General features: G+C 39.2%; 1 protein-coding gene across 3 annotated transcripts in view; it reads left to right on the forward strand.

Moving 5' to 3' along the window:
- The window catches only part of LOC140203068 (myosin-11-like), a 137,761-nt gene that overhangs the window by 9,734 nt on the left and 112,362 nt on the right, over nucleotides 1-15,665 (forward strand). For all 3 annotated transcript variants that reach the window (XM_072268826.1, XM_072268827.1, XM_072268828.1), the window contains exon 3: nucleotides 9,689-9,845. In XM_072268826.1, coding sequence (XP_072124927.1) covers nucleotides 9,689-9,845 — 157 coding nt within the window. The remainder of the gene's footprint in view (nucleotides 1-9,688; nucleotides 9,846-15,665) is intronic.

The following is a 15,665-nucleotide window of genomic DNA, read 5'->3' on the forward strand; positions in this document are numbered from 1 at the left end:
TTCTGAAATGACTCAACATATCACTCAGATATCACCTCCTACATTCAAACACGAAAAGGATAAACTCAAATGGATTAAGCAGCTTCAAAAACTCAGGACAACACAGGTAGAAGTGACCACACGCAGTCTTCAAGGTACAGGTCTCACCTTCTCCCCGAGGATACATTCCACCATATGATTTGACACTGCATTTTGCTAAATGGGATAAACTCAGAACAGATCTGGCTGGTCATCTGGGCATCGACAAGCCTCTATGGATCATCATCCCATCAGCTACAGAAAGGTACACCACATTCTTGGGATAGGACTGGTCCTTTCCTTCTTATCCTCAGTAATTGTGGAGAGGTCTGCTTAAAGCTCAGGAGCTAAATCAATAAAATCTCTGCAAATATCAAAAAGGCTCAAAGTTCTACCAATGATTTTGAGTCAAAAAGTCAAATGCTTTGGCAGGATTGATTAAAAATAAGAACAAAGACTTTAACATTCTCTCAGCCTCTCTAAGTAGCAGCTGTGAATTCAGGAGCTTGTGTGTTTTACTGACATTTTAAGAACCTAATGAATTGAAGCTACATACAGTGGTTATCTAGTTGTATTGAGATAAGAATTAATGAGTCTGCACTAAGATATATCCAGTGGTATCTAGGACCTCACCAACAGGTAGAGGAGTTAGTTATTACTATGGGTAATAGAACTAGAAACCTACTGTAGGTTGAGACAGAAATAGCTGCATGAAGAATCTTGGCCCTCAAACTCAGGTGGAGGGGAAATGTTTTTGTATGAACGATCAGGAGCAATCATTCCACGATTCACTGTATCTGATTGGATTAGTACCACTAACTAGGATGCTGCACAATTGGTGAATTGGACAATGGGGGTGAAACTATGGCAACCAGCTACAATATAGCTGATATATGTTGGATCTAGACTGGACTATCAATATGGAACCATTTCATTGGAGAGGAATAGACCGAATAAGAGAGAGTCAAATCTTAGAAACAGGAATTGATTCATTCCAAAATCCTGAAACAGGATGACAACTTGGGAATATAGAGGGATCCTAGGACTAACGATCACAGGGATTGATGGAGAGGGGGGAGCTGAAAGCAAAAGGAGCCACAAGTCTGACTGATATTAGTTACCTCATGGATGTAGGATACTATGCACGGTGTGACAGCTTCTACATTCTCCTTGCAATTACTTTCACCAGTTGTGAGTGATGAGTCTCTAAGAGTAGTGGGAATTCAGCATAACAACTGGATGTAGCAAACACTATAGGAAAAGGTAATATTCTGGCTGTAGTACTGAATTTGTCAGGCCTCTAATTTGTTTCAGTATGGTTACAACACTGGCATCTTCCTGACAATCTGGAAAATGCCCAAATATATCCTAAAAGAAGGATAAATCCGACCTCACCACCATCCATTCAGTCCACTCTCAATTATCAACAAAGTGATAGAGGGCGTTGTCAAATGGCACTCACTCACCAATAGCTTGGTCACCAGTACATACTTCAAGATTTTCACGATCAACTTGGTACCAGACCTCATCACAGAGGCTGAATTCTAGAGGCGAAGTGAGTGTGACTTTGAGTAGTAGTGGAATGAGAAATCATTGAGGTGCCCTGATGAAACTGAAGCCAGTGGGCTTCAACACTACAATATTTGGAGTTACAGTATACGTCGCACAATGGAAGATAGCGATGATTGTTGGGGGGGGGAGGGGGGGGGCCAACCAACCCAACCCCACGACAGCACCGGAGGAGATCTCCAGGACAGGGTTGTACAGTCAACTATCTTTAAGTGCAGGTCGAAGTCTGGGTATCCTGCAGTGAGTGACTCATATCTTGTCACCCCAAAGACTTTCTACCATTTCCAGGGCACATCGTGAGCTAGATGGAATTGAGTCCATTGCTGTGTGGAAATTCAACAACACTCAAGAAAATAAATGCCTTTCCAGCCACAGAAGAACACTGATAGACAACCTAGCTACCATCCTAAAGTTCACTCCTTCTGCCGTGGTTACATGCCCAGGCCACTCCAGTAACAATTCCCATACCTGTGACCTTAAGGATAAGGACAGCAGGTACATGGGAATGGTTCTGCCTTCAGCTGCACACTATTCCGACTTGAAATTATGGTGCCTTTCCTTACCTGCCACTGACTCCAAATGGGAGTACCTTCACTCACTTACTGCGGTACGTGAAGCAGCTTCTTGACATGTACTTTCTGAAAGGTGATTAGAAATGGGTAATAAATACTGATTTTGGCAGCAATGCCCATGTCTTGAAAAATAATTTAAAATACTAAAGATAACCCAAACGCAGTAATGTCATCCCCATTCACAAAACAGTAAACTATTGTTGGAACATTATATCTAATTTTGCGTGTCCTGCTCAAGAAAGAATAGGAAGAGATTTGGGAAAGGGTGCAGAGCAGGATGGAGAGTTTGCAGAAATTCTGATTATTATTCTTAATGTAGGAAAAATTAACAGGAGATTTAGCAGGCATGTTCAAAGTTATAATGGCTTTTGGCAAATAGAGTGGAAATTTTTTTACTTGAGGGGGCAACCAGAGGACACTGATTTAAATCAACTGGCAAGAGCCCCATAGAAGAGAAAGACAGATATTTCTTTATACACTCTTTGTTATGGTCAAAGATCATTACCGTAATGGAGATGAAATTTAATAACTTTAAAAAATGTTTAAGGCGCTTTGTGTAACTATTATATTGATTGGTTAACTCTTTCAAAAAGCAGACACAATTGGCCAAATCTTTCCTATATTTAAGATACTAATTTATCCCCTATTTTACAACAGTGACTTCACTTTGTTAACTATTAAGTATTGAAAACTGCCTTATAAATACAAGTCCTATCTATTCTTTATATCACATTACTTTCGTACATCTGGCAGTTCCACAGAATTTCCAGTCTTTACAGTGATTCATTGAAACAACTAATTAATACAGACATTTTTTTACAAAGTAGTCTGTTTTATCTATAAAAGATTAGTGTGCAATTATACATTTATTGCACTGCACGAAGAAACAAAATTGCTTTAAAATATAATCATCTAAGATTACCAGTGCTTTTAAAGCGAGATGATGTAAGTTAGTCACAGGGAAAGGTACTGATCCATGTGCATAGAAACTATTATTAAAACTTATTACTGCACTTAAAATGTATTTGTTGATGCCAAACACTTCCCCCAGTGCAAACCTAAGTCAGTGTTATCATTGGGAAATTTCCAAAAGGATATGGAGCCTGTTATAGTAAAGTTCAGGGAATTGGGGAGTAGGAATTCTTCCTGTTATGCAAGGTGATTTTCAGGACTGTGTCACTGTAATATGAACATTGAAGTACAAACCCAACAGATAAAATATGCATCAATAAAATTGAGCTAGTGCTTTGAATAAAATTAAAATCCAAATTAAGTTCAAAAGAAAGAAACAAACACATCAACTTTGAGGTCATATTCAGATGTTATATTGTTTTAAAGAAATTTAAACTAAATGTCATGAAAGAAAATGTAGAGAAAAACTCAAATTTTGGTTGCTAACACTAAACATAGCTAAAAATATTGGTTATCGTTTGTATTCACCTCCTACATTTACTTACATTGACCACTGCAATTGAATAATTACAGCTGATATCTGATGTGCTCATACCCATTCAGTGCCAGCAGCTAAAAATACAAGTCTCTTTCCCTGAGCTTCAATAGAAACAGCATGGACTCGTATATATGCTACAGTACACAAATCTATCAATTGTACATCTAATACACAGTCAATAAGCTTACAGAAAAAACATCTATAAGTTGTAATGAAAAGAATTTACAATCATTAGTGAACAGTTCTACACAAGTGTTGTCTAATAGAAATCACTGTTTAACCATAGTGTGACTATAGGGACACTGGTTCAACTATACGGATTAATTTTCATAAAAAGAAATTAGACAAACTACAGGTTTGTGTACATCCACTTAATAAATACTTACTACGATCATTGTGAAACTTTTCAGTCCTTCACTTTCACTAAGTTTGAAATTCTGCAGTGAGTTTATCTAACACAGCATATCTTGGTATAACTTCTAGAAGTTTGAGTGCTACAAAAGAATATTGATTTGTACACAAAGATATGCCAAACCATCATCACCACCTCCTGCCACTCCTCAGCTTTACACTCAAGATGTGACTGGATATTGTTTCTCTTCAACTTAATGTTCCCTGTTGGAGCTACTTATATTGATTAATTCCTTTTCCTTTGGCTTGTGCGGCTATTCGTACTGAAACTGGCCCCAAGAATAGCTATCGTCTCTGCAATTTGCTGTTGTTTTAATGTTGCTGAAGTCTGGTGCACTGGTGCATGAACAAATGTTATACGCCACATTAGCAGACAGCCTAAAAACTAGCCACAAATGTAAAGCACAAAAGATGATCAAAGAAATCTCAAAGGTTGCTTTTAAATTTATCATTTCACAAACCAATGGGGAAAAAGGGTTTCAGTACACGTGCATATCATGTACAATTGAACATGATTGCACCAGTTTTCAGACATCATATTCCACTGCAGAGTGGTGCTGTTATAATTTCTTTCTTCTTTTATTTTATTTTTATTTGGATAAGGTATTTGCAAGTATTACACAAACTTTTTTACATATAAAACCTTTTCCATTTTTTATATATGTATAAATCTCTATATGTATTTATACATTCACAAGTACACGTTCATGTTTGCTCCTACCCACAGACATACTTATCCAATCCCTGTGAATTTATTTACTTCATTTTATCATTTTTTTCCCAAATCTTTTTCTTTAATTGTATTAATTCAACGTTTTCCAGAAATAAAACAGTGAACATTCAAATCGAGGGAGCTTACGTTAACACTATTACTATGTTGATGAGGAAAGCAGTATGAACCTTTAGGAGAGTCATCTAAAGTCTGCTCACATTGGGGTTATAAATTCAATCCATTTATTTGGTGCTGTTATAATTTCATTAAATCTAATCAGCTCCCTCCTCAAAACTTCCACATCTAGAACTGTACATAGTGTTTCATCTGATTAGTTAATTCTTTCCTTCCAGATGTGGAAATTTTCATTACATACAAACATAAGAGAAGTTTTTATATTTCAGTTCCCAAACACAGCTGGAAACCATCTTAACTCATTCTTGATAATTCTGAAGGATTGTAATCAAACAAAGAGAAGAATATATAAACAACTCAATACCAGATCTTCTATCCATTGGATAGTGCAAGTTTTTCTAAACATACTCTAGTCTTAAAAATGCTGTCTTGAGACTACTTTCCATCATAATTCCAGCATCGATTGTATCAGTAACACCTCCCTCCCTAATGCTCTAAACAGCTTTAATGCATGCTTCGAGGCATGCAACACAATTCCAACCACGAAAGCTGCCCCTCTCCCAGGTGAGCAGCCACTGCCTGTAACAGCAGCAGACGTGAGAAGGACTCTATGGAGAGTCAGCCCCCGTAAGGCAGCTGGGCCAGACAACATCCCAGGCTGAGTACTTAGGGAGCGCGCACACCAGCTCACCGATGTCTTTATGGACTTCTTCAGTACTTCACTCATCTAGGCTGCTGTCCCCACATGCTTCAGATCAGCCACCATCATCCTGTACCAAAAAACTCTACACCCTCTGAACTAAATGCCTACTGCCCAGCGGCACTGACATCAATCATCATGAAGCGCACTGAATGGCCCTTAGCAAGAACACCTTTCCTGCTACATTGGACACTCACCAATATGCTTACTGACAGAACTGGTCTGCAATAGATGTCACGGCTTCAGTCAAGCACCTGGCTCTGATACACCTAGAAAACAAGGACACGGGTCAGAACAATGTTTCTGGATTTCAGCTGGACACTTAACGGTATTGTCCCACAGAACTCAGTTAACAAACTTCTACTCCTCCCATCCCATCACCCTTAACATGGGTGGCCCCCCCACCGCCCCACCAAGGCTGTGTGCTGAGGCTATTGCTGTACACTCTGCTCACACATGGCAGTATGGCCAAACAACTGAATAATCGCACTGTCAGGTTTTATGATGACACAACGGTGGTGGGGCTCATCACTGACAATGATGAAACTGCCTACAGCGGGGAGGTGGAAGAGCTTAAGGCCTGGTGCCTGGAAAATGGCCCCTTCCTCGGTGTCAACAAGACAAAGGAGATGGTTATCGACTTCAGGAAAAACCGCACCTCTTACGTCGAGGGCACAGCAGTGGAAACTGCAAGTAGTTTAAAAATCCTGGGAGTGCACATCTTGCATGATCTCTCATGGTCCCACATTCCAGACAATCAGGAAAGCTCACCAAACCTCTACCTTTTTAGGGGGCTGAAGAGAGCTGGACATCAACACTCATGACCTTCTACACATGCGCAGTAGAGAGCATCCTAACAAGCTGCATTACTGCATGGTTTGGAAACTGCACTGTGGCAGACAGGGAGGCTCTACAACGGGTAGTCAAAACCGCACAACGCGCCACAGCACCAGCCTGCCCGCCATCGCGGACATGTATACAGAAAGATGTCGGGAAAGGGCCAGTAACATCATGAAGGGTCCCACCCACCCTGCTCGTGGACTGTTTGGTCCACTCCAGTCAGGGAGGGGGCTATGTAGCATCCACACCAGACTCAAAATCAGTTACTTTTCCCAAGCAGTAAGACTGATCAACACCCCCAACCACTACTTTATCATTTCCTGTCAGTCAACTTGTATGCAGACACTCCTGTGCCTAGCATCACTTTATGGACGTCCAATCTGTGTATATAAGATATCTTATGTATTCATATGTATGGTTTTTTTTCCGCTGCATTTGATCCGGAGTAGCAATTATTTTGTTCTCCTTTACTGGAAATGACATTAAGCAATCTTGAATTTCTCTTCACACTTTGTACTTCAAATAAGTGCCAGTGAATTTTGAAATTACTGCTATTATTGCAAGACTATGTCAATAATTTTCCACTGGGGAACTCACAAGAAGGAGCATCTCTTTGATGACCATTTTCTCATGGTAAAATGAATTGATCACCTGATTTTATCAAAACTTCGTGACACAGATGTAATTAAAAAATAATGGCTTATAAGAAGGATCACGAAGGATAAAAAGTAGTGTTTGTGTGGCTCTCTTCTGGAATCCGCTAATTTAAAATTTTGAATTGAACCTTGTGGTACCCTTTAACCAACCTCAGATACCAAAGCATCAATAAAAAGGCAGCGTTCATTGGAATATTAATAAATTCGGTGACAGCACTGAAGTCATCAAGAATCTAACGACTGGTAATAATTTCAACATTAGGAGTCAGTGAATGTGATTTTGCATTAATTCTGATAGGATTTTAGGTAAAATTCCCTTGTAATTATATATGATATACACAGAAATAGGACTAATGAATTAAGTTATAACAGCAGGGTTTGAGCTGTATGTTTTAGTATGGAATTGTGCCTATTACGGGGTTACAAGTACAACTTATTACACAATTAATTAGATGAGCTCATGCTTTCAGCATTACAGTCGCCAAGAAATATTTTGGAGATTAGTCTCTAATTGTATCTGGTTTCAAAACACGTTCACACAATGGTAGCAGGAAGTTCCTGTTTCAAACATAAACTTTATTAATAACATAAACTTGAGAATATGGTAAATATTTCTAGTTCAAATCCTGTAACACAAAAGAGGGAAGACGTGGTCAGTACGAGATTTTTTGGTGCATCACTGGAGTAACAGATTCATTTGCCCAATACTTCTGTGATTTGAATAGAGTAATTTACATATCTTACATACCTTGATTTGCAAATCCAACCCAGTCTCACTTGATCTCCAGAAATGTCTGTTTCCACCAAGGTAGACTATGAGCAGGACCACCTCTTATTGTTGCCCCATTACCTTAGAGTATTGAGAAAATTTATAACCCTTACGGTTAATCCAAAATGAGATAATATAACTTAGAATAGACCACTAACGTCATGATTACTTGCTGTTTCTATGTTGCCTGTACATTGATTGCTCTTCTGTGAGAAGGAACAAAATTAACATTCACACCTAGGGTTACTGATAAAGTGCCTTCAGTGATCTTATCATCTCCCGAATCTTGCTTTATTTGTCACTTTGGAGTAAGTTTTCATTGACTAATTTCATTGGAGGAGTAAACCAGGAGGAGATCAGAGACCCAAACAATATCCATAACGTGGGGCTTGCTAGGAATGTGTTGGTGAGGTGCTTACACTGTAGAATAAGTTAGCTCTGTGGAAAAGTGAGAACCCATATTCACATAGCAGAGTCCATCCAGAGTAAGTAAGCTAAGGGAATATGTTCGGGAAGAGAGCTATTTCTAGAGAAAACTGGGGTCAGATATTGTGCCAGTTGGTTGTGATGAAATGGGAGGGGGTTATTAGGCAAGGAAGTACAATTTCTGTGTAACTTAAAAAGAACACTTATATTGGAATCATAAAACCACTCAAGGTGAACTGAGATCTATTTTTATGTAGTTTTTTTGGTTTTCTCTGCTCTTTGGCAATCCACTTTAAAAATCATGAATTATATTCTTGTATTCTTGGCATTTATATGTAAGGCAAGCACACCAGGCACTTCCTGTTTCTTCATACTTTAAACCTACATTGCAATCAAACTGCTGTAAGGGGAGTCAACCTTACGTGCAGGGAACATGAAGCTGCATGCCCAAACCATGTTTTTCACTCAGATTGGGGTAGTCCAGATATAGGCAGGATCAAGGGCTTGTGATTACGATAGCTTCCTATTGTAGTTCCAGATAAGGGAGGGAGAAGGATGGGTAAACATGAAGATGTTTCTTGTATCTCCCTGAACCAAATTTATATCAGTTTATTTATTTCATCACTGATTATTGAAAATATATATCTTTTTGAATAAGAGACAAAGGCAAAGAAGAGAAAATCAGACATTAAAGCTAATCCTAATTCTAACTACCAATTTATTTATTAAAAAGTGAACTTGATTAAGCTTGATCCTTAAGCATAACACAGTGATAAAGGTGGCTAAATAGTAACAAGCATCAGATAACAAGTCAGTTAGAAAGAGAGATGTGGCCATGCCATCCGTTGTAATTTAGTTTTGCATGTTTATAACATTCTATCCCACTTTAGATTCTCTGTGAATCATTTAAGTACATTGGAAAGTAAACAATCTATTGTAGAATCTATCAGCAATCATGTTCTTAACTTGAAATAATATAACAGGATATATTTGAAGCTGACATGAATTATTTTGAGAATGTAATGTGTCAAACAATGTATTGAAGGAACTAGAGGTTTAGGAATTTAGTGAGTCACATACTGAAGACACTCCATTCATTTTATGATTATGGATTCAAAGATTTAATGTATTATCAAAGTGCGTATTCAGTATACAACCCCGAGATTCATCTTCCCACAGTATTCTGCCTAAACTTTCCTTTTAATTGTCTTCACATGCAACGGGCACCACTTGGCTGTATGTTTTGACAAAGAAATAACTGCTTTGAAACAAAATTGACAGGGTGAATGTAAGATTAATTTTATCTGATGACAGCATCCTACATAAAAGTAATTCCAGTACTAAGTTACAGAGATTTATGTGTTTTGTCATTTTGAATGTTGTCACTTTAAGATCTTTGAATAATTCTACTTGTTCTTCATTCTTTTCAGACGTACTCAGGTCTTTTCTGTGTAGTGGTAAATCCATATAAAATGCTGCCAATCTATTCTGAGAAGATTGTAGAAATGTACAAAGGGAAGAAGAGGCACGAGATGCCACCACACATCTATGCCATTGCAGACACTGCGTACAGGAGCATGCTGCAAGGTAAGGCGGCAACACCTCCCTCATCTTACTTTTTGCCAATGAACTTGATTATCACATAATATCAGAAGACTTTATTGCCCTGTCTGAAAAAATAATTGCCCACTCATTAGGATTCAGCCCTTGCCTCCGTTTTCAAACAATTCTTTGAACATCATCTTGGAATAGGGATCAATTATTTAGGACTGGGATGAGGAAAGACATCTTGACTCAGGCTTTGGAATTTTTAGCCTGGGACTGTGAATGCTTAGCCAGTAAGTGTAACTAATGCAGAGTGACAGATCTTTGCACAGTAAGGGAATCGGGATATATGATAATGAAATGGGAAAGCAGAGCTGAAACAGAGGATAGCCATGGTCTTATTGAGTAGCAGTTCATACTCTACTACTGCTACTGACTCGTATGTCCTCAGCCTAAGATTAGAACTCTAATTATTGAAGACTTCTAGCTCTATGCACTACTGGATTCTTTTAAACAATTCCGTTAACATAAATTTATAGAAACAAAGCCTAACTCGGCAAGAAATATTGATTGCCTTGTAACACACACCTACAGGTAGTTGATCCTCCATTTTGGTTAAAAGTTGCAGAATGTTTCCTTGGCAACATAGTACTATTAACTCTTCACAATGTGCATTAACAATTAATGTAATTATTTTGTGATATCCAATCTGGAATGATAGCTGATTGTATGCATAGAGAAAAGCCATAAATTACAGGAGTAACAGCCTAATATTATTGGTATTCACCAAAATCCAGGATTATATTACAGCAAGGGTTCCCAATCTTTTCTTATGCCATGGACCCCTACCATTAACTGAGAGGTCCGTGGATCCCAGGTTGCGAAGCCCATTAATGTTCATCTAAGTTATTTCCATGCACATAGTAAACTTAACATGTTCTTAAATTCCAAACTTCTTCAGGAATGAATAAAAGGAATGGGCATCAGCCATACTTAGGAGAGTTAAGAAAGATAATTAACAGTTTATCTGAAGAAATAGAGATGTGATGCAGGAATTTTATGAAGGAATGCAATAATGTAGAGTTCAGAAGTTGAATACAATGTATGTCACTCACATACATTGTAGAAGAGAGAAGATTGTGCATTTTACTCCTATTTGGTGTGATAAACAGGAAATGCATTCAGTGCTGACACTCAATTCTGGACAAATAGGAAAGTTGGGAAAGATTACTTATAAAAATTGTTAAGATGGTCTTCAAACTGATTAATTTATTCTAGTGTAACCTATGCACTTCCAATCAGCAGCTGCCTACAGAACACTATCTATCTCTTTGTCATCAGAAAGCTTGGGACATAGTCTGGTCATTATAGTTCCAATTTCTGTGGTGAGGTAGAGGAGTGTGTTTGCATGTGTTGATGAAATCATTGCATACACAAATTATAACAGGGCTAAGATGAATAACACCTAAAGGGGGTCAGATCTGTTTTCATCAGATTGCAGTTTACTGAAAATGTAACTTATTTAAAAGCTTTGGGGCTGCCTATGATTTGCAGTTACAGTGAAATCGTCCAAATTTTGACCATTGGGTGAAAAAGCCATCTCTTCAGTTGTGATATTTCTTAATACAACAGAAGCGAAAGGTTGAACTGGTATCAATAATACATTGTGCTTTCATTCCTGAAACCCGAGCTCAAATGTAATTAGCAAGTATATTTAAATGACTATCTTTTGGATAATGAATGAAATGATTGCAGATGATCTCATCTTAATCAAATAGAATTGAGTGACAGCAATGGTATTATTAAACAGACATCTTTGATTTTCTGTACCATTGTGCTATAAGACTATACAGAACTAGGCTATTTGGCCCATCTAGTCTGCTCTGCCATTCCATCATGGCTGATTCATTTTCCCTCTCAAACCCATTCTCCTGCTTTCTTCCTGTAACCTTTGACACCCCGATTAATCAAGAACCTATCAACCTCCACCTTAAATATACACAATGATACAACATGCACAACTGTCTGTGGCAGTGAACTCTACAGATTCACCACCCTTTGGTTAAAGAATTTTTTCCTCATCTCTGTTCTAAAGGAACATCTCTCAATTCTGAGTCTGTACCCACTGGTTTTATACTCTCCCACTCTTGGGAATATCCTCTCTACATCCACTCTATCTAGGCCTTTCAATATTCAATACGTTTCAATGAGATCTCCCTTCATTCTTCTAAACTCCAGTGAGTACAGGCCCAGAGCCGTCAAACGCTCCTCCTTTCATCCTGGGATCATTCTCGTGTACTTCTGGACCCCTGTAATGTCAGCACATCCTTTCTCAGGTAAGAGGCCCAAAACTGCTCACAATACTCCAAGTGCAGTCTGACCAATGCCTTATAAAGCCTCTGCATTACATCCTTGCTTTTGTACTCTAGTCCTCTCAAAATGAATTGTAACATTGCATTTGCCTTCCTTACCACCAACTCAACCTGCAAGCTAACCTTTTATGGACACCTGCATAAACTCCCAAGTTCCTTTGCATCTCAGATTTTAGAAAATAAATGAGGAGAAAATGTCACAGCCAAAGTCTGAGGAAGCGTTGGCTCTTCAGACTGTAAATATTTTATGAGCTAAGATAGAAGATAAAATCTGGGCACCTTTTGTAAAGCAGAACAACTGGACAATATTTCCATGGGCTACATTCAGCAATTTATCGATCAGATGGAAACTTATTGCTGAAAACTCGTTGGCATGAAGTGGAAGCACAAAAATAGGTGGTTGAAAAAGACGAAAAGGACAACAAGGCATGTTCTGTAGACGGAAACGTTACTAAAGAATGAACAATCTGAATCAGAAAAGATAAATAAAAGCGTTTAAAAACGAACATCACACTTTTAGTGAAAAAGGATGTGTAAGCTGGGAAAAAAATAATGAAAGTAGGTGAAGAGTTCAGAAAGAAAGGATAAAAAGAAGTGATTTTAAGGATTTGAGATCCTTGTTTCTTCACCATGAGGATGTGTGTTTAAATTCAATATCGTTTGGTGGATAGAAGGCCTTTCGATCGCTCTGATGAGTGTCCAGGTTGAAATATATAGGGAATATCAACCCATTCCTGGATCCAATCAGGTACCCAGTTGACGATAGAAATGGCGCACAGATAGTTGGCTCATGAAATAGTGCAGCAGTCAATGGATGGGTTAAGATTTGATAAAGAACATTGAACAATACAGCACAGGAGAACAGCCCGTGATGTTGTGCTGAACTAATACAGGAAATTTCAGTCTTTATCTGACAATTCCTGATCTGAAGTGTGAGTTCTTATCCTGATATAGGGTGTTGAAATAAAAAAAATGTTCCCTTCCCCAACTTCAGCATTAGAATAGAAATTAGCTCTTATTGCACCTGACTTGGAACCAGTGGAATGAGGATAAAATCAAAAACCTGTGTTACGGGAGGCCAAGGTGCTTGTAAGATTTCTCACATAATATTAAGCCAAGCCATTTGTCAGGTGGTTCTAATGTTGTCCAAACAGTCATCTGGCTTCTGGTTTATTATTGCCACATGTACAAGTACAGAGATACTGTACAGTGGAAAAGATACACATCTTCAACACACTCATACTTTGAGGCAGTTCAAGGAAAAAGCAATGACAGAATGCAGATACAATGTTACAGTCATAGAGGAAGTGCACTGCAGATAGAATGTGAGGAGAAAAGACCATGTGGTGGACTGTGAGGTCAAGCGTTCATTTTTTAACTTGAAAGAGATTAATTTAAGAGTCTTTTAACAGCAGGACAGAAGATGTCCTTGAAGTTGGTAGAGTGTGCTTTCAGGCTTTCGTTTCTTCCAACCAATGGAAGCAGGAGAAGAGAAATTGTCTGGGGTGGGAGGAGTATTTGATGATGCAGTTTTTCCAAGACTGCGTCTGTAGCTACCTTCACCAACTGACCCCACGGGTAAGACAGGCAACATGAAATCAATTTGGTGCCATTTGGGGAAGCTGCTCATGGAGGTAGGAGGTCCACAAATGTTGAAAAATACCCTGCACGTATTTCAAGGCAAGCTTAACCCTCTTCAGGTCAACATACAGCATCCGCTGCTATCAGAAGCTTCTTCAGTCAGAAGGTGGTGTGTGTGTGAAATGAGCTGACAGCAGAAATGGTAAATGGGAGTTCACCTGGAACTTTTAACAGAAGTTTGAATAGGGGTGTGCAGGGATATGTGCTGGATGTAGGTCATTGGACTGGGCAGAACATCTGGTTGGCATGGACAAGATGGGCCGAAGGGCCTGTTTCTGCACTGTAGTTTTCTGTGACTAAGGTATGGGCCCCCAGAACAGCATTTGTATATCTCAATGGGCACAAAAAAACCTGAAAAACACTAGGAATGAGATCCAAACAAAATATATCATATCCTTTGAAAAGTACAAACAAAAAATTAATGTATTAATCATTTTTCAGCTCAGTGTTTTAGTTTGTCAATAACTGACATAGAAAATAGGTGCAGGAGTAGGCCATTCAGCCCTTCAAGCCTGCACCGCCATTTATTATGATCATGGCTGATCATCCAACTCAGAACCCTGCACCAGCCTTCCCTCCATACCCCCTGATCCCCGTAGCCACAAGGGCCATATCTAACTCCCTCTTAAATATAGCCAATGAACCGGCCTCAACTGTTTCCTGTGGCAGAGAATTCCACAGATTCACCACTCTCTGTGTGAAAAAGTTTTTCCTAATCTCAGTCCTAAAAGGCTTCCCCTTTATCCTCAAACTGTGACCCCTCGTTCTGGACTTACCCAACATCGGGAACAATCTTCCTGCATCTAGCCTGTCCAATCCCTTTAGGATTTTATACGTTTCAATCAGATCCCCCCTCAATCTTCTAAATTCCAACGAGTACAAGCCTAGTTCATCCAGTCTTTCTTCATATGAAAGTCCTGCCATCCCAGGAATCAATCTGGTGAACCTTCTTTGTACTCCCTCTATGGCAAGGATGTCTTTCCTCAGATTAGGGGACCAAAACTGCACACAATACTCCAGGTGTGGTCTTACCAAGACCTTGTACAACTGCAGTAGTACCTCCCTGCTCCTGGACTCGAATCCTCTCGCTATAAATGCCAGCATACCATTCACCTTTTTCACTGCCTGCTGTACCTGCATGCCCACTTTCAATGACTGGTGTATAATGACACCCAGGTCTCGTTGCACCTCCCCTTTTCCTAATCGGCCACCATTCAGATAATAATCTGTTTTCCTATTTTTGCCACCAAAGTGGATAACTTCACATTTATCCACATTAAATTGCATCTGCCATGAATTTGCCCACTCACCCAACCTATTCAAGTCACCCTGCATCCTCTTAGCATCCTCCTCACAGCTAACACTGCCGCCCAGCTTCATGCCATCCGCAAACTTGGAGATGCTGCATTTAATTCCCTCATCCAAGTCATTAATATATATTGTAAACAACTGGGGTCCCAGCACTGAGCCTTGCAGTACCCCACTAGTCACTGCCTGCCATTCTGAAAAGGTCCCGTTTATTCCCACTCTTTGCTTCCCGTCTGCTAACCAATTCTCTATCCACATCAATACCTTACCCCCAATACCGTGTGCTTTAAGTTTGCACACTAATCTCCTGTGTGGGACCTTGTCAAAAGCCTTTTGAAAATCCAAATATACCACATCTACTGGTTCTCCCCTATCCACTCTACTAGTTACATCCTCAAAAAATTCTATGAGATTCGTCAGACATGATTTTCCTTTCACAAATCCATGCTGACTTTGTCCGATGATTTCACCGCTTTCCAAATGTGCTGTTATCACATCTTTGATAACTGACTCCAGCAGTTTCCCCACCACCGACGTTAGG

Source organism: Mobula birostris, chromosome 9 (assembly GCF_030028105.1).
Source record: "Mobula birostris isolate sMobBir1 chromosome 9, sMobBir1.hap1, whole genome shotgun sequence".
In the NCBI taxonomy this organism is placed as follows: Eukaryota; Metazoa; Chordata; class Chondrichthyes; order Myliobatiformes; family Myliobatidae; genus Mobula; species Mobula birostris.